The sequence below is a fragment of the Nanorana parkeri genome, unplaced genomic scaffold, assembly GCF_000935625.1.
Source record: "Nanorana parkeri isolate BGI_ZX_2015 unplaced genomic scaffold, ASM93562v1 scaffold114, whole genome shotgun sequence".
Classification (NCBI taxonomy): Eukaryota; Metazoa; Chordata; class Amphibia; order Anura; family Dicroglossidae; genus Nanorana; species Nanorana parkeri.
In genome coordinates, this window is record NW_017306382.1 from 91954 (window position 1) to 112423 (window position 20470).

Sequence of the window (20470 nt, forward strand, 5' to 3'; positions counted from 1 at the left end):
CAAAACATTGTCAGTGAAAGCCAAGTCTATAATTTCCCTTGCATTTATTGGGCTGTCTATGGGCACACTGAGCAATGAGTGATACTCACCAAGAATAACAAGTAGTGAAGTATAAACCAGGGGTCCTGGCTGAGGCCATTGGTCTCCACTTAATGCAAATCATTGTGCCAAATACCTTAAGAAACAACTGTCATGCTTACGACATTGAAGTTTTAGCTTGAAATTTAAGTTCAGCTTTAAGCAGTGATGTGTTGGGTAACAACTCTTCACCATTATGTTCTTATATCCTTTGAATTAAAGTAGTATTAACTCTCAATTTTATTTTCAATAATGAATGCAGATCAAACAAATATACATTGCCCAGCAAAGTATTTCTTTACATTTTTGCGCAAGCAGTTACTGTCATCATGTTTCCGAACAGCTCCAACTCTGCTCGGCTTCCCTGTTGACTTCCTGTCCAGTAACTATTCATCTTATAGGTTTATTTGAAACAAATTTTGGCATAAGGGCCTTCTTACATCTCTGGGTCCCAAGCCACCATCCAGAATGCCACTAATATAATTTTCCCTTGACTATAAGCATTGCCTAAGAAATCCAATTATGATATGAACTCTTCCATCTTTCAGGTCAAGAACGGTTTGGAAACATGACCCGAGTCTACTATCGAGAAGCAGTAGGAGCCTTCATTGTCTTTGATGTAACAAGGCCAGCGACGTTTGAGGCTGTGACCAAATGGAAAGAGGATTTAGACTCAAAATTGACTCTGTCTAATGGTTTTCCAGTATCCACAGTACTTCTAGCCAACAAGTGTGATCAGGGAAAAGACGGCTTCAGAAACAACCTCACCAAAATGGACCAGTTCTGCAAGGAGCACGGCTTTGTCGGCTGGTTCGAAACATCAGCAAAGGTATAGTAGAGAAATAGATCCTGCTCCTTGGATATCTATTGTTATAATCTAAGGGGACTTCATATCAAGGATCAACCACATTGCTGGATAAGTGATACATGAAGATTATACAGGTACCAAATCAACTTTAAAAGTCTCTAGGTCAATTTGCCCCTTGGGTAATATATTTTATAGTCTGGTTAGTATGCGCTTAAACTTTAAGAATGACTTACTAGGCTATGTGAACATAGACACTTTTTGATCAAATTACATCGTCGGGCACTGTGGTTGAATATCAGAGTATAAGAGAAGACGCAGAAGGCAGCACGGTTCATATCTCCAGGTATACAGGGTAAAGCTTTGATGAACATTAAAGGAAAAAATAGAACAGGCATCAGATGTCTTCCTTTTGCATTCATCAAAGTGTCCAGGACAGGGAGGGCACCTCACACTTTATTCAGTACAAGACTACCTCAACTCCTGCAGTGCCCTGAAATCTAAGCAGAATTTACTGAAGCAAAACATGGGTGAATGTGGAAACACCTGTGTGAATAAGCATTCACTCAGCTCTAATTCCTCTATCTGTTATATTGTGCATTGAAGTCGTTCTCTGTTCTTCTGGATGTCATGCTCGACTGCAAAGCATGCAGTATCCCGAGATACCAGGTCAGGACATTTTTCCAAGCTTATTTAAAGCATAACTCCAGTCTGCAGCAAGCTGTATTTATATACCTCCTGGCTGCTGTGCAGCTTTCAGCTCTTATTTGAAAATGTATTGAAGGTTTTCTGCCTTTAAAAATGGGTCCCCGGAGAAGGAAAGAAGGAAAGAGGGAAAGAAGGAAAGAGGGAAAGAAGGAAAGAGGGAAAGAAGGAAAGAGGGAAAGAAGGAAAGAGGGAAAGAGGGAAAGAAGGAAAGAGGGAAAGAAGGAAAGAGGGAAAGAGGGAAAGAGGGAAAGAAGGAAAGAGGGAAAGAAGGAAAGAGGGAAAGAGGGAAAGAGCGAAAGAGGGAAAGAGGGAAAGAAGGAAAAGAACTATTCTCAGGATAGCTGATACATGGGAGTTGTGGGAACTCTTTGGAGTTTGGTGGAGACGCTGGAGCCGCTTAGCTGCTGGTTGGATGATAAAAGAAGGGTCATCAGCATTGCTACTTATGTCAACCAGCAGCCCAAAAGGCGAGTCAGTGCCAGAGAGGTGGAGAGAGGCCAGAGGTGATAGAGGAGCTGCTGGCCACACAGTTGGCCATGGTTGGTGCCACTATTAGCCCCACCATTTTGGTGAAACTATTGGTTCCTCTAAGGCCCTGTTCACACCTTTCCGTTTTGTATCGCGTTCAACGCTCTACGAACGCTCTACAAAATGTACAAACTTGAAAATCCCATTGTTTTCTATGGGTATGGTTCACACCTTTCCGTATTTCAGCCCGTCTGAACTCGCTACAAAACGGCCTACGCCCAAAGAAGTACATGTACTTCTTTGGGGCGTTTTGGTCTCGCGTTTCCATTGGGATACAGCCAAGTAGCCCTCGGAAACGCGTGCTTGTCGTGCGTGTTTTTACAGCATATTGCTGTAAAAACGTGCGACGCGAAACGCGCAACAAACGCGCATATTCAATACGCCTAGGTGTGAACCCAGCCTTCGTAATGCGGGGCCTCATTGATCGTGGTACAAGCAGGTGGGGGAAGGTCAGAGCTTTGATTTCGTAGCTGAAATCACTATCAGTATAACTGTGCTCGAGGCTCCTGAGACTCTATGAAATGTATCTGAAGACACATTCGGGGTGGGTGTCTCCATTTCACCTCTGCTACGTCTGACAGTATGGCATATGTATTCAATTTGGATAATAATAAGGCATAATGAGGTGCTCAGTATGTATTTGTAAACTATAATACTATATAATGCAAGGCTCCCTATGCGTAATGCAAAGTTTAGAGCCGCAGTCACGTTTTTCTGGATTGGCTTTCTGATTCAGTTTTGTTAAATCTGATGTTGGAATTGGATGAAATTGGCGAGTATTCTGCATGTGGTGGAATTATGCGTGGTTTCCGCTGTGTTCAAAGCCTCTGTTCTTGTAACATATTACTGAAATAAACATTTCTCCCTGGAATGAATTGTATTAGCGAGGTTCTATTGTTTTCAATAAATCTATTCCCAGAAACAATTGAGGTTCCTGCCGATTGTAGTGGGCTTGGGAATGAGTCTACTGGGGCTTTAAACAGTGGAATTATTATTTTAACCCCATGATTTTCATCCTAGATATCTTTAGGAAAAGATTCAGGTTGAAAAACGCATTTGTTTTTAAATTATACATCATCATTGTGTTTATAAACTTTTGTTAAGAAAAATCCTCTTCACGCTGCTGTTCAGCAAACGTCAATGCACGCTTTCCTTAAAGGGAACATACAATCTTTCCAGGGCTCTTTTTTAGATATACATGTAAAAGATCCAATAAATAGTCGTATCAATATGTACGGAGAGGATACCCTTTTTTCTGTCTATAGCTCGTGATTATAAATAAATATGGGGGCAGCCATATTTGTTTCTTACCTACACAGGCACTTCTTCCTAATATGCAGTGCTACACAATGGTTGTGCGTTACTGTTCCTTCTCTCAATGCAATTCTGTGAGTGGGCTGATTCATTTAAAACAATGCACTCCTTGTGAAGTCAATCTTTTATCGATAGTGGTTAAACAGCTCAGCTTCTCCTGCTCCTCCCTCCCAGCTGTGGCTTAGTAGCTTAGCTCCTACTGTTCCCCCTCCCAGCAGGCACTCAGTCGCTCAGCCAGCGGTGTATTTAGGTTTCGTGCTGCCCTAGGCTAGACGAAATTCGGCACCCCCCCATCTAAATTTGTCCCACCCCTGCCTGTTCAAGACATTTTGCGTAACCTGTCAAGTTGCTGGATGCAGCTTCTGACAGGTTGCGCTATTAGGCCTCATTCACACAGCTTAGAGCCGCCCCGTACAGATCCATGCTCGGTCGTAACGGGCCGTTCCCGGGAAGGACAGATGTTGCGTATGATTGTACGCAGCAGCCTTTTCTTCTCTATGGGAGGATGTGGCCGTACTCTGTCCTACGCTCACCCACCCTGCACGTCCGTGCGGGTGGTCGTACTCGTACACAGACAGGATGGATCCTGTCTGTGTCCGAGCACGGACACCCGCATGGATCTGCAGTTCGGGTGTGCATACGGCCGCGTACTCCCATAGAGAAGAATAGGCTGCTGCGTACAATCACACGCAACATCCCGGGAACGGCCCGTTACGACCGTGCATGCCGCATGGATCTGTATGGGCCGACACTTAGCTGTGTGAATAAGGCCTTAGCGTTACAGGGAAGCAAGGGTCTCAGGCAGAGACTGCCAAAAACCCCGCACACCCCACCGTAGACCTTGCACAGCAGTCCTGAGTCGCTGAAAACCCCACCAGAGACCCCTCCAGAGCCCACCATAGACCTTGCACAGTCCACCATAGACCCTGCACAGAGACTCTCAAGTGGGCTGTGCAGGATCTATTATGGGCTGTACAAGGTCTATTTCCCTGCACACATGCTGCTCCTCTTACCTGCAGCTCCCCCTGCCACGCCTCCTCTGTCACCCGGCAGCTCGTGGCCAGTCCCTACTAGAAGCCACCTGAGTAGGCAGCACAGGCTGCCCGAATTTGTCCACCCGTCACCGGCTTTCCTCTTTGCAGGGGGCGAAAAATGCCGCTCCCCCTGCAAAGTGCCGCTCCAGGCAAACGCCTTGTTTGCCTTGCGGCAAATACGCCCCTGGGCTCAGCTCCCTCTGCACACCCTCCCAGCTGTGATTAGGAAGCCTTCCGGATTTTTAATCTCTACTTAAGGGCCGGTGCACACCTAGGCGATTTATCGAGTGGTTTGAGTCGCGCGATATCGCGCAAAACACAGATTCGCATTGAAGTCAATGGAGGCTGCTCACACCTTTTGCAGTTTGTCTCGCGACCGAAATCGCCTGTCGCGCGAAAAGGTGCAGGAGCTATTTTCAGGCGGTTGTCGCGCGTCCCTTGGACATCTCTATGCATTGAAAAGCGCGACGAAAACAGCTCAGCATCTGAATCGCCTAGGTGTGAACCTAGCCTAAAACGCAGAGCAGGAGATCTGGGAAGAAGAGCAGGGAGCTGAGCTGTTGAGTCACTGCTGGGAGGGGAAACAGGGGTTCCTGAGCTGCTGAGTTAAAGATTTTTTTAATACATTAAATTTTTTTTAAAAAGTGTACTTTAATTACCTGTGAATGGTGTGTATCCCGCCCCTCTAGGCTGCTGTTTCATGGCAAACTCCTTCCTTCATGCCACCGAATACACCCCAGAATGACTATCTTCTGGGGCTCAACAACAGTAGCTATCATTGTAATAAAGCTGCACCATTAATGTTCCCCTTCTTGCCCCCTTCTTCATTCATAGAGCTTGTGCTATGAATTATTACAATACAACCTGCGCTGTCAATGGAGAAGGAGCAGATGAATGACAGGATCTGCCCTGCCTATTCACAGACACCCAGGAGAGACAGATGAGCCCAGGACACATGGTGGAGGGAAGGGACAGGCAAGGGAGCACCTTCAGTCGCATATAGTAGTACTCATATCTACCATATAGCGGCAACTGAGAGAACAAATGTATACAAAGTCTCAGCTGCTATAGTGGCTAGGAGTCTGTTTACATGCTGGCGCATTCAAGGCTGATTAAACACCTCTCTCTGGGCGGCTCAATAACACCTGCTAGCTCCAACCATGCAAATGCAATCAACACCTTACCTCCATGAGGTCTCTGACCCCATGCTGGTTATGATAGACAGATCATGTTGATTGGAGCAATGTTCACCATATTTATTTCCGGATAATTTTTCTACAAGTCATTCTGAATTAAAAAAGCTAGTCGGATGACCAGTAAAATATTTTCTAGAACATTACAGCCCAGTCCAGTTGCTTTGATTTATGACTTACAGATTTACCATGACCTGGATGAATGAGAACCATCACAGATTATAAAATCAACTTTGGTCAAGCTGCATTGTATTTGCAGGGCCACCCACTGCTAGTGAGGCAGCCCATCATAGTGAATGGCCAATGGGGATGTGAGGGCTTGGCATCACCACGAAGGATAAAGGTCATAAGCCTGTTAAGGGCGAAGACCGACTTAGGGCTCTAGCAAGTAAACAGGATGATGATGGGGGAGTGCAGGGAGAGTAAGCATCATCGGGGGTTGGCTATCACATTAGTACATTCAAAATTTTGATATTGTGGTATAAATATACATTGCATAGAATCGTTTTGAACCACATTGTGAACTTCCTGTACATGGATTTAGTGGCATGTCCAATTCTAACACCAGTCATTTGGGATAGGAAAGTAACATGTATCCAGTCCTGATTGGTCTGATATGATATATATATAAATTAGCGTAACAGATCTAGCAGTGTTCCCATCCAATCATTAATCAACTCAGATTTTTCTGGCCTCCATCAAAAAGCAAGTCTTGGTACTGACTGATGTAGAAAACAAGCGACGTCTTCACCGCTGTACATTTAGCTCTCCTTGCCCAAAGCAGGGTTAAATGTGGAAAACAACTATCCGCCCGGCGCCCGGAACTGCAATCCCCTAGGGTGTGCGTACCACACAAGGGCTTCTGCGCATGACCAAGTTAGCTATTGCTGACTGTGTAATCTGAGCCAAAAGCTCAATTTAAAACAGGAAATACCTAGTGGCCCTAATGGGCTTTCTCTATTATAATATACGTTTATGGATGGTACTTTTGTGACCTTTTGCACCAAAGCACACATTTTCTTTTGCTTGACACAATAAGGGCTCTTTCAGACGTGCGGCAAAACCAGGCATTAATAAGGCATTTTTAACATCTCTTAACGCCTATGTGGGCTAAAACAATGGGAACCGCACAGTACAGTTCCACGTGGGCGTTAGCGTCGCGTCGAAAAAATAGATTGCATGTCGCGTTCTAGAGGCGTTGCCGCTGGAACAATGCCTCCATTGAAGTCTATTGAAGTCTATCAACGCTCCCCAGAGCGTTTTTCAGGCATTTGTCAAGCGTTGCACAGGCGTTCAGGAGAGGTATATAAGGTTTTGCTAGCCCAGAAAACACTGGGAAATCAGAGAGTGAGAGGACAGAGCAGCTGCAGATGCCACGACCCAAGTCTGCCCAGCTACTGCGACTCCTGCTGGTCACTTCCCTTTACTACATCACTTTACCGTCCCCTACTTGCAGGGCATTTTGCAAGTGTTTTTGACACCTCGCTAATGCCTTGAAGATTCCGGCTGAATGCCTTGTTAACACTATATTGTGTTAATCAGTGCTGCTCTGTCATTAAATTCTCAACGCACGTGTGAAAGAGCCCTGAATGTAGATTCACGACTAGTCAGTAAGCGTTTTGAAGGACCAAATTCAACTAACTTCAACAAGTGTCTTGCAATGGACAATTCTCTTTTTACTGTGCTCTGGTTTTCAGAAACTATGCTTTTCAAAATGATTATTTTTGCTACTTGACCCGCTTTAAAAATATTTATCTCTGACAAAAGAACTTTGAAATAGTCTTTATGGCGGACCGTGGCAGAAAGAAGCCATTAATTCTCCCTAGAGTCGGATCATAAGAGTAACATTTGCAGAGGTTTAAAGTGCATGAGAGCTTACATTTTGTTGAGTGCACTTGTCGATAGGTCATAATTTGCTGGAGGGTCCTTGTCTGCAGTAAGCTTAGCTGTGCACACACATATTATCTTGGAGGGCCGTACGGAACTCGGGAAATAGGTAGCCAATAGGTTTGGTGTCTTTTCCTCTATAGTCAGGAGATGCTTACCTAGTTTAGGCTGACTGGTTCCTGAATTCTGCACAAATGTGTCCACCCCTTTTAGGCCTCATTCACACGAGAAAAAGCCGACACGTACAGCTCCGTGCTGCATGCACGGCCGTAACGGGCAGCTCCCGGGAAGCACAGGGGCTGCGTGTGATTAGTACGCAGCCCCTGTCCTCCTCTATCGGAGTATGCGGCCGTACACCGCCCTACGCTCACTGCCCTGCACGTCCGTGCGGGTGCCTGTACTTGTACGCTGACAGGATGGATCCTGTCTGCGTCCACGCCGGGGCACCCGCACCCCTACGGTACTGCATTTGGAGTGAGCGTAGGGCGGCATACGGCTGCTTACTCCCATAGAGAAGGACAGGGGCTGCGTACTAATCAAACGCAGCACCTGTCCTTCCCGGGAGCGGCCCAATACAGCCGTGCACGCAGCACGGAGATGTACGTGCCGGCCCTTTCTCGTGTGAATGAGACCCTAATCTATTGGTTTGAAACTGATACAGTATAGATGCTTCATAAATTGGCACAGTGTCAAACTTAAAGCTCATCTCTGTACATTTAAAAAAAATAAACCCTTTCTCCTCCCATTTCACCTGCCCCTAGCAATTCACATTTAGAAGGGAAAAACACTAAGCTAAAGATCCCAGTTATTTAATTCTGTTAGCAGTCATGTGACAGGCTGGGTCCAATTCTTTCTTCTTCTGGACTGCAGCACAGTAGGATCCTTCTTTCAGTGCCTACATCACTACTTTGTGATATGGAGACTATCAACTGGCTGATGACAGTGCCCATCATCTGGATCCTTAAAGACTCCCTTAGTCTTAAAGGAATAGTCTCATGGCATCACAAGGGAACAACAACAAGACCAGTCAAGAGAAAAGTGCAGCAAGCAATCACCAGTCCCCACCACCTTTAGTGTTAAAGGACCAGTGTCTTGATGTTACATAGGGAACCACAGCAAGGCCAGTCTAGAGAAGAGTGCAGCAAGCAATCACCAGTCCCCATCACCTTTAGTCTTAAAGGACCAGCGTCATTATGTTACATAGGGAACCACAGCAAGGCCAGTCTAGAGAAGAGTGCAGCAAGCAATCACCAGTCCCCATCGCCTTTAGTCTTAAAGGACTAGCGTGATGATGTATCATAGGGAACCACAGCAAGGCCAGTCTAGAGAAGAGTGCAGCAAGCAATCACCAGTCCCCATCGCCTTTAGTCTTAAAGGACTAGCGTGATGATGTATCATAGGGAACCACAGCAAGGCCAGTCTAGAGAAGAGTGCAGCAAGCAATCACTAGTCCCCACCACCTTTAGTCCTAAAGGACCAGTGTCATGATGTTACATAGGGAACCACAGCAAGGCCAGTCTAGAGAAGAGTGCAGCAAGCAATCACTAGTCCCCACCACCTTTAGTCCTAAAGGACCAGTGTCATTATGTTACATAGAGAACCACTGCAAGGCCAGTCTAGAGAAGAGTGCAGCAAGCAATCACCAGTTTTCGCCACTGGAAATGACAACCTGATGGTGAACGTGGGTAAGTAAAAACAAAAACAAAAATGTGGATGGCTATGAGAGGGAGGTTGTGGGGAGTGGAAGGGATTGAGGGGGGATTTGATTTTCACAAGAACTGGGTTTTAAAACCAAGTCCAGTTTTAATGTGAATCACCATGGTTATCAATTTTCTGAGGGTATCTTTGATCAGTCATACATGGGCTGGGCTGACGGGAGTACTTGAACTTGAGGAAGGTTGCTAGGTTCAATGGTTCTAAACAAATATCTGTATACAATAGACATGTGCGATTTGTTTCGTTCTGAATTAAAATTTGCAGGAAATTTTCCGAAATTTCGGACACATCCGAATTTCCGAATCCCAATGCATTCAAATCCGAATTTCCGTTTCCGAATTTCGGACCCCGACCGAATTTCGTTCATTGAATCGGAAATGTGACTTTTCTGACCAATCAGATGTGGTTTTCAGTTCAATGCATCCAAATGGGTCTGAATCCAAATTTTCGAATTGCATTCGGGAGCTCCCGAATGCCATTCGGGTCTAGGAGCCTCAGGTTTAGTTTTATATATTTATGGGTCACAATGTTGTCGCTACGAATATTTGTTTGTATTATAGAATACGACTTACATATACACATAATACTAAAACTGAGGCTCCTAGACCCGAATGGAGTCCGAATTTCCGAATAGCATTTGAGAGCTTTCGAATGCGATTGGGGTCTGAAAGCCTCAGCTTTAATATGGCTCCCAGACCCGTATTGCTTTATGGAGCTCCCGACTGGTATTTCGGATATTCAGACTTCCGAATGCCATTCGGGTCTAGGAGCCTCAGCTTTAGTATTAATATCTGTATATGGTTTGCTTTGGCATTCGCAACGGATATTCTTAAACTCATCCGCAAGGGAAAAAAATTCGGATTTCGTCCGAATCCGAACCGAACTGAATTTTTCTGCAGCTTACATGTCTAGTATACATTGATTCCGGCATCTGTTTGTGGTATGTGTTCTTGCTCTGGGTGGTATACACCAAGGCTTACCTTCTCAAGGCCTGGATGGAGATCATTAAAGGATAATTAAAGCCTCCTGTGTTTTTGCATATATATATAAGGCTAGCAAGCAGTATATATAAAAAGTGTAAAAAAAAACACTTTGAAAAGGGTTAATACTTTTCAAAGCGAGGAGAGACACAAGGTAAGTCTATGGACGCCGTGCACCCGCATGCAGACACCGTGGGACAGGAAGTGCCAGCAAGCTCAAAGGAGTCAGCGCTGGATCTGAGAGCCGCCGCAGCGCTGGAGGGACAGATGAAAAGGACAGAAAAGAAGAAGAAGATCGGATTAAGAAACATCATTTAAGGTAAGTGCTGACATTAACATTGGGGGGAGGGAAAAACATTTTTGACTTTAATGTCACTTTAAAGAAGACATTTTCATCACTTTTTTAAAGCAACTCCATCACTAAGATAAAATCCTAATGGGGTCACCGGCAAAAATAAATATCCAAAACGAATTAATAAAAAGTTGGCTGGAGTTATGATTTAAAGAGAGAAGTGAGTTATCCAGAGGGCAGCCAAAAGTGTGTGAGCTGGAGTGTGACCAGATGGCATTTAGCCATTTTATTCTGTATTAGCTTCTCTTAAACCTCAGTTTAACCAAACCAGGGTAGACAAATGAGAAAAGTGAGCAAATGTGATTTCTTGCTTCTACTAGGGCGTCACTATGCTAACTATTCCCTTTTGGCTAAATATGCCCTTCACAGGAATTGCCCATGTTTGTAAAGGTTTAATTACCCAGCCAGTGTTCAGGGACCTCCGATGTTTCCACCAGAGCCACACATAGATTCTTAGAGTTGTTGTTGATTTGAAATGCCGGTCTTGGATAAACTAAGAGTGTAAAACACTGGAAAATATCAGCCCATTTGAAGGGAATGTGATGGCATGCCGAATCTGAACAGTCTGTCCAATATACTGTAGCGCTCACCCCCGAAGGAGCCGCTGGATATGAATTGAGGTCCTCCTACCTGTTAGTTCCAGCCACCGGTCCCCTTTGTTCAGCAACAGCACACCGACACTCACGGACAGAATGGACTCAAGTCTTAGGGTCTTTTTGTAGATTTATTTGCAAAGGTCAACAGGAGAGAGGATTTGGGGTCTGTGGGATGCCCTGGCGGATTCTTCAAAGGACTGCTTTCTCCCCTAGCAACCGCTGAGGCCCATAGCAACGGGATCCGGTCATAGTGACCAATGGTTTCTTTAACAATACTGCGAACAACCAGGATGGTCCAGTACGGTGGCGGAGCTAAGAAACAAAGGGCCCTGGTGCAAAAAAAAATTTCGGGCCCCCCCCCCATAAACCCACAAACACAGCGCTCTCCTTTCGCAGCGCTCGGCCGGCTGTCACTTTCTCTCCTCCCCGCTGGGACACAGAGCAGCGCCCAGCGGGGAGAAAAGAAAGCAGGGATGTGCCGCTGTTTCGGCAGAAAGATTGCACTTTCGGCATTATGCCAAAAGTGCCATTTTCGGCCAATATGTTTTGGCGGAGGACTCAGGTAAGAACCGCTGGCTTCTTCTAGAACAGACACCTGGAAGAGACCTCTGCACAGTGTCCCCAAACCTTTTATTACCTGCCCTCAGCCATACCTCTGAGTCATCCTACTCAGGGATTGGTCAGGGTCAGGTACATGGTCATAGTCTGAGGATGGATCCTCCCTCACTGTATGCCAAGACTCCCTTTTCCTCAGCAACAGGAGGAGCAATCGATCCAGCAGACTCAGGGACAACTATAGAATGCAGAGCTCTGAATAATCAGTATCTAGGCTGGTTACAGTCCAAATATTTCTGAATTGAATCGCGACATTTGAGAGGGTGCTACAATACTATTGTTGATTTTTTTTGCTCAACATGTGATGCACACTTGATATGCACCAAATCATCAACACAATGCACCTATGTGCAAAATGACTTGTTACATAAACTTGCAAATTGTCACAGGAATGTCACAGCTTCTGTGTTCTATAAACAATATTTGGGCTATAATGTAGTGCAGTTATTAGTCCCAGATCTGCGCCTGGTCTGACTAGGCGTAGATTGGCACATTGAGCTGACTTCCTCCGCTAAGTGTCTGTACCGAAGCTTAAAAGAGTTGTAAAGTCCCAGCATATCCCCTCCTGTGATAACATCAGCATTGTAATAGGAATACATAACCTGCAGCGTATCCTCTCCTGTGATAACATAAGCATTGTAATAGGAATACAAAACCTGCAGCCTATCCTCTCCTGTGATAACATCAGTATTGTAATAGGAATACATACTGGAGCTGTCTCTGGTAATACAATCAAAGCTTACTAGAAAAAAACATATTTTTTTATGTAGTGAGCGCTGCTTTCTGTCTGCCCATCACTTTCACCAACTTCCTGGATTCCCCGTGTGCTTTGCCTCTCTTTCCCTGCTGCTTAATGTGATGTAATCTCCATTTCTGAAGACTTCATACCCCATGATGCATTGCTTCTAGCAAGCAATGATAATGTTACATAGTTCAGATGTTGAATTGTAGTTGAATTGTAATTCAGTTGTAATTCCTATGGGGATCTTCAATAAGTACGTTTACAAACGTCTAGATGGATATGGTTATTAGGAGTGGGCTAGAACCTATTTAAATTGAATCTAGAAATACAGATTTATTTTTATTTTTTGACCATAGATACCCTTTAAGAGAGGGAGAGTGACCCGGAAGAAGCTGCTTCCTCCCTCCATCTGCCTAGCTGAGCAGACAGGAGGAGGCAGCCAGCAGATTCCCTGTGATGAGGGTCTGGATGGACACTATAGGGAGCAGACAGCTCAGTGCTGCTCTCCTGCCTGCACAAAAAAATTCCTGATCATGGGGGAGAGAGCAAGAGGAGAGAAAGTGATACAGTCAGCTGCTATAGCTTGGTGTATGGCTCCCTGCACAGTGACAATGCACCATGTGTGTGCAGTCCATGTGCAATGTTGGCCTTTCTGTTGTTTCTGGTAGTAAATTCTGGTTTCTTTAAAATAAATCTTTTTTTATGTAAACACGTGTCCCCTGCTGTCAGCATGGTCTGCAGTGGAAAAGTTCACCAGACAAAACTTTGTATTGTTTTCGGATATATGTGTTGGTTTCATTTGATATATTGTCAAAAGGAAAAATCTGTTATACAGAAATGTAGATATTTATATTTTTGTCCACTGCCTATGGCTGTTGCCTGGCACCTCTGAGGAGATCTGCAGAACTGATCTTCCTCTGCTGTAGTTTCAGTTTTACTTACAGGTTCCTGCCCTGTAACTGGACAGTGAAAAGAGAAGCTGCACACTATTAAAGGAGAACTATGGGGTTAGGGCTTTTCCCCATAGTTCTCCTAAGGGTAACCGAAGGACACAAACTAGCGTCCTCCCGTCACCCTAAGCTCAGTATACCACGAGCTACAGCTCGTGGTATATCTAGAGGCAGAGCCAGCTGTACCCGCCCCTTCCCCTGTCCGTTCCGCCAGTCAGCGCTGGAGGATCGGAGCGGGGAGGGGGGAATCCAGTCCCTCCCCTGTCACGGCTCTCTGCCTTGACAAGATCGAGAAGTGAGCGAACGCCAGTATGTGTTTGCTCACTTCCCGATCTACTGAGCTGACCTGTGACAGTCTCATTGTCACAGGTCGGCTTGAACTATGAGGTGAGTGAAAAGCACTCACCTCATAGGTCTCCTTTAAGTTCAACTTTCTGTCACTTCTCTCTCCTCCCATTAGCATGCTCCTTCCACTGCAACATACCAGATTGGCTCCCTGCTCTGCTTCTTCCTCCCCCTCTCTGGGCTCTGAAGTAGATGGACGGCAAAAGGCTGATACCAGGTCAAATTCAGGAACTTACACTGGTTGTGTTATTAAATATACAATGCATTCATGATTACAGGGCTGTGTTATATCTGTCTGGAGTTCATCTTTAATGAATCTATGGCTATAGGAAAGAAAGTGGGGAGCATTTTTCATGCCTTTAGTGTGACCCCAGGGGTGGACTCTAATTTACCTAATTGTAGACACAACATTTTACTGTACGTTGTGCCATATCTGCAAAAACTTGGTCAATTTTCACTGCTAGCAGTCTGCCTTGGACAGATCTAGTCATGCAGCTGACTTTACTAATATAATCTAGTAAAATGTTCTGTTATGACTTTTAAGAGATAACCATGAGAATATAGAACATTCATGTGTAATAATGTCATTTACTAGTTATATTTTTCACGCTCCATGCAAACACACATTCACTGTATCATATTTTTAATGGCATCTTCTGTATGAGGGAACTTCTACAGCCACAGCAAATCATGCAACTGCTATGGGGCCCCGCAGCATTAGAGGCCCAGTACTGTCTAGCTCTGCCTTTCTTAAACAGGGTGCATTGGCACCCAGAGGCGCCTTCTAGTTTCCTCAGGGGTGTCTCAAAAACCTCCTGGTGTAAAGAAGGAGTTTTTGATGTGAAGAGGTTTCCTGATGTAAAGGGGGATTCTTATGTAAAGCAAAGCTTATGATGCGAAAGAGGGCGACTCTGATGTGAGGGGGGGCTTCAGATGTCAAAGGAGGGTGCATCTATTGTGAGGAGGTACTCTAATGTGATAGTGGGGGGACTCTGATGTGAAAGTGGGGGACTCTGATGTGAAAGAGGGGGACTCTGATGTGAGGAGTGGCCTCAGATATAAAAGGAGGGTGCACCTGTTGTGAATGGGTACTCTGATGTGAAAGTGGGGGGCTCTGATGTGAAATGGGGCTCCTGATTTGAAGGGCGGACTACGAAATGAGGAGGACCTTCTTTTTGTGGTTTTGCATGGAGTCCCCCATAAAATCCATTACATTTTAGACTGGGGTGCCTCGAGATTTTGCATACTTTTAAGGGGTGCCATGACTGAAAAAACGTTGGAAAATGGTCCTGCCCTATTAACAATGGTCTCAGTAAGCAATGCAGTCAGCCAGATGAGTTCAGATAAAACTAACATTTTTTACAGAACAAACATTTCTTTTAGATTCTCATACAAATCTACAAGTGGAATTAAAGGGGAACTGAGTTTGAAAAAAAAACATCTGGTAGGTAGAAAGAAAGTAGTGAAAGACTTTCAGGGCCATTTATAAAGCTTCCACCCATCATATGGCTCCTCAAACGGCACTCCTGGGAAATTCCTATGCTCCTTGGCTCCATCTAGTGGCAAGAACAGCATACAAAGGGCAATCACTCAGCGTATGGCTGGGTAGAAGATTTATAAATAGACCAGATTTATAAATAGACCCCTTTGTACGTGTCTTCTTTACCAGTTAGCTAGCATGTTTTTTTAATGCACACTGCTGCGGCACATGTGCAGTCAAGTGTACACTGCTGGCATCGGTGAGATGCTACGAATGGAGCAGAATGCTGAGATAAGGCAACTTCATCAGGCATGCGTGGGAGGTCATCACACCTGCCACCCAATGGCTGAGGAAGGAAGATGCTGGAAATAAATAATTATTTTCCATGCTCCACAGCTCCATCTAGTAATGTTTGCAAAGAAGAGTAATACAGAAAACATTACCGGCATTGTCTCTTCATTATGCTGGGTCTGCCAAGTTGGGCTGACACCAGCGGGGTAGAGTGTAAAAGGGAAAGGCTAGGAGGGAAGAGTAGGTAATGATCATATGATCACAGAAAATAAGGGAGAGGGGATCAACATAGAACAGTAAACCATGAACAAATAGAAAGTTAACACCTGTATTTCCTATGGACCCCAAGGGAGAAGGTCCCAAAGATCCTGGAGGGTCTACAGGAAGGAGTGGTGATCAAGCCAGGTGGCCCAAATGCCATAAAACCTATCATATTGATCCCTGTAGGTTGCTATCCAGTGTGCAGCTTCCATCATTGCGTTGACCTTTCTGATCCAGACGGTTGTGGTTGTTACCCTAGTTAGCTTCCAAAAAAGGGGGGAATAAACCTCCTTCTACTTTCAGAAGGTGTGGTTGGGCACAGTTTTGGATTATTTTCTTATCCACAGTACAGCCAAGAAAGCCAGACTATAGAAAGAGACTGGACTGGGGAGTGCAAAAAGAGACTGGACTGGGGAGTGCAAAAGGAGACTGGACTGGGGAGTGCAAAAGGAGACTGGACTGGGGAGTGTAAAAGGAGACTGGACTGTGGAGTGCAAAAGGAGACTGGACTGTGGAGTGCAAAAGGAGACTGGACTGTGGAGTGCAAAAGGAGACTGGACTGTGGAGTGCAAAAGGAGACTGGACTGTGGAGTGCAAAAGGAGACTGGACTGTGGAGTGCAAAAACAGACTGGACTGGGGAGTGCAAAAAGAGACTGGACTGGGGAGTGCAAAAAGAGACTGGACTAGGGAGTGCAAAAAGAGACTGGACTGGGGAGTGCAAAGGGAGACTAGACTTGTTAATATAGAGTTGGGCTTTAAAAAAAAGCAAGAAAGATTTTATCTTTAAGTGGCAGATCCAATCTCTTTGGAGTTCTCCTTTAAGTTTAACTCTACAATATCCATCTTCAAAAATTTGCAGATGTTTCTATGAATATGAATATGCACATTCATTAGGCACAGTGTTGTATTGATCCTGTCTGTATATAGGGTTCAGATTTATGAAGTACATTTAGCACTGAATTGCACAATTATTTAACAATAGCACATTTAATCAAGATGGAATTGGGAGTAATATTTGCTGTAAAAATCACAGGTTTTATTCCAAGTGTTTGCAGGGAATGGAATTGATGGTGTGATACTGGGGCTAATGTATAACGCAGATGAGTCCGCAACAAAAAAGATTTCTAGAAAACAGTATACCGGTACATACTGTATACACACACACAGAATGCTATACCTTTACAAACAGTATACATGTGTATATATGTATATACATATATATATTTCCATATACTCTGTGTGAAACATATCCATGACCCCTGCCTTCCTGACCCCTGTTGCACTTTATGTGTCATGCACTTCTGACCCTTGCACTCTGTGCAATATGCACTTCTGACCCCTGTACTTTGAGCATTATGCACTCCTGACCCCTGCACTCTCTGCATTACACACTTCTCACCCCTTCACTCTGTGCAATATGTACTTCTGACCCCTGCACTCTGTGCAATATGCACATCTGAACCCTGCACTCTGTGCAATATGCACTTCTGACCCCTGCACTCTGTGCAATATGCACGTCTGACCCCTGCACTCTGTGCAATATGCACTTCTGACCCCTGCACTCTGTGCAATATGCACTTCTGACCCCTGCACTCTGCACATTATGCACTCCTAGCCCCTGCACTCTGTGCATGACACACTTGTGACTCCTGCACTCTGAGCATTACGCACTTCTCAACTCTGTGCATCACACACTCCTGAGCCCTTCACTCTGTGCATTATACACTTCTGATCCCTGCATTTTGTGCCTTACTCACCCCTGACCCCTGCACTACCTGCATTATGCACTTCTGACCCCTGAACTCTGTGCATTATACACATTATACATACATTCCTCAATAGCCACAAACAAAAAAATAATAATAACTTTCTGTGCACTTAATCCCTTCATAAATCTAATTCAAGCCAAAGGATCAGCATGACAGACCAGGATCTAACATATTTTGTAGGAGAGGTTAGCAATGACAACCTGTGTACAGGTTTATTTTACCCTGAAGCAAAATACTTGCACAATCCCTCATACAATGAAAACCTTTGCCACAATGTTACTGCCGAAATCAAATGATCCACCCTTGACCCAAAACGCCTTATGTGACAAAGCATGCTGGGAACTGTAGTAGGACAGGAGAAGGAAAGTAGGTTGCATAAAGCAGATGTGACAGCCGCAGCAGAACAAACAGCAGTGGGGAGAGAGACTTTCCTCTAATCTACAAGGTCTACCTAAACCCTTGTGATGTTTCTAATGCTAAAAATATTCTCGCCTGTGCGTTCCAAATCTCCAGCTATCCATATAACCTGCTGTGAAGTGCCTGCGTTCTGATTGGCTTGGCTCTCAGATTAGATTTTCACAGCTCTCCGAAAATGATATGTTCTATAGCTGAGGAATCTGCGAGCCTGACCTCAGAACACCCTACTGCGACTTATTAAAGGTTTTCAGGGGTTCAGCCGTATTCAGCAAGCAGTTATTACTCACCCGGGGAGTTGCAGAACGTGTTTTTGTTTAGTTTTATCGATTTTTCTTGTTTCCTTCGGTGCTAGATTATTATTTTTTTTTTAAGAAGGACTTGTCAGGAGAAAAATATGAAAACTGTCATTGCGTGGTTAGTCAGGATGAAAAAAAAAGACTCAAGTTTAATCCAAAATAAATAAATAAATAGAAAATCTCCATAAACTGAACCCTATAACCCCAGCTGATCCAGTCAAATAAACCTCTATAATGCCTGGTCCAATTTGCCCCAACAGGGGAAAAAACAGATCCACACAAAAAACATGACCATTGGGTTGCATTATTTAAAAAATAAATGAATAAGTAAATAAATAAATAACTAAATTAATTAATCAAACCTGCATATTCAGATAATCCAGAAGAGAAAAGAAAAACCCTATAAAGCGTGGTCCAACTTGCTCCAATGGGGGAAAAAACAGTTGTTGTTTTTTTTTTTTAGTTCAATCAATGGATAAATGAATAAATAAATAAAAACTTTCATTTGCAGAACATTAAACCCACAGATGATCCAGAGGAAGCCAAAAAAAACTCTTATAAAGCCTGGTCCCTGTTCATTAATACACCAATATGTGTATGTGTGGAATATATTTACAGTAAAGTGTAAGTACGCTTAGGCATGAGTTGTAGATATGATTTTAGGCAAAGGTTGAGAACTGAAAATTATTTCAAGTGTTCTTCTGGGGTAAAAAGGTTGAGAAATGCTGATATAGGTGTCGGCGATGATAACATTGTTGGCAGTCTCTCAATAGCCCCTGCTAATATTCTAGTGCATTCCACTTTCCACCACACAAGAACAGAATGATGAAAAAGGTCAGCACCCAACATACAAAACCAAACCATGGTCATAGCCAACAACCAGCATTTCGTAGGCGGGAAGGTCCCTTTTTATTAAAGTGGCATGTCACCTGGGGTGTCTCATGTCCCTGAATTGTTAGCTGTGGCCATGTTTTTATTTAGTAAAAAATAATAATCTTTCAGCTCTTCATTGAGTGCCGACCTTCACATCATTTTCTGCTGGTTTGGTGCCACCATTTTCTGCTGGTTTGGTGCCACCATTTTCAGTGGTGGGCCTGGAGCTGGCGCTCCAATAGGCCCTTTGTTAATCTGGTCCTGACCATATTCTGCTAACATTTTGGCTCTAGGTGTATGGGCCCAGTGGATTATAAGTGAATTGTTAATATACAGTACACTATACCCCAACCCAAGAAGCAGAAAGGCTGAACCTTTTGCTGTACACAAAAATTAATTAGTGACAGCAAAAACCTATTCATGTAGCCGTGCGGCCTATTGCTGGTAATGCAGAAAGCTGGTTGTAGCAATCTATAGAAGTAGGTTAGGCTTTTAATAGTATAGTTAAAATCCTTACAGTGTATAATGTGTAGATGACCTGTCGGGGGTTCTGTGATAAAACTGAATTTACCATTCCCCAAACCTCACAATGTACAGTATGTAGATGACCTATTGGGGCTTCCATGATAAAACTGAATTTAGATTTGCCTAAATTCTCACAATGTACAATATGTAGATGACCTATTGGGGGTTCTTGATAAAACTGAATTTACCATTCCCCAAACCTCACAATGTACAGTATGTAGATGACCTATTGGGGGTTCTTGATAAAACTGAATTTACCATTGCCCAAACCACACAATGTAGAATATGTAGATGACCTCTCGGGGGTTCCTTGATAAAACTGAATGTACTATTGCCTAAATCCTCACAATGTGCAATATGTAGATGACCTATTCGGGATTCCATGATAAAACTTCACAATGTACGGTATGTAGATGACCTGTCCAGGGGTCCTTGAAAAAACAGAATTTTCACTTGAAGGGATGTAGGATTTTTGAGAAATCAATTTTTTGCATTTTTGTGTGATTTTGTAGCAAGCAGTGTTACCTGCACCTCATCAGGAGTGATCTCAAAGTAAAGAGTGTGTTTTCACACTACATGTTGTTTGAGCACGAAACCACATGAGAGATTGAATGTTCCTGGCATCCCTTTGCCATGTAAGAGTATGTAGAACTCTGCTCATCTGGGAGTTAATATTTATTAAACATCAGTACCAATGGTGCGACAATATCATAG

The 20470-nt window shown here is 44.1% G+C and overlaps 1 protein-coding gene across 1 annotated transcript in view; it reads left to right on the top strand.

Moving 5' to 3' along the window:
- Positions 1-20470, top strand: part of RAB38 (RAB38, member RAS oncogene family) — a 49912-nt gene that overhangs the window by 29159 nt on the left and 283 nt on the right. Inside the window, exons 2-3 of the mRNA XM_018553239.1 lie at positions 627-907; positions 1490-1552. Of these exons, the coding sequence (XP_018408741.1) occupies positions 627-907; positions 1490-1552 (344 nt within the window). The remainder of the gene's footprint in view (positions 1-626; positions 908-1489; positions 1553-20470) is intronic.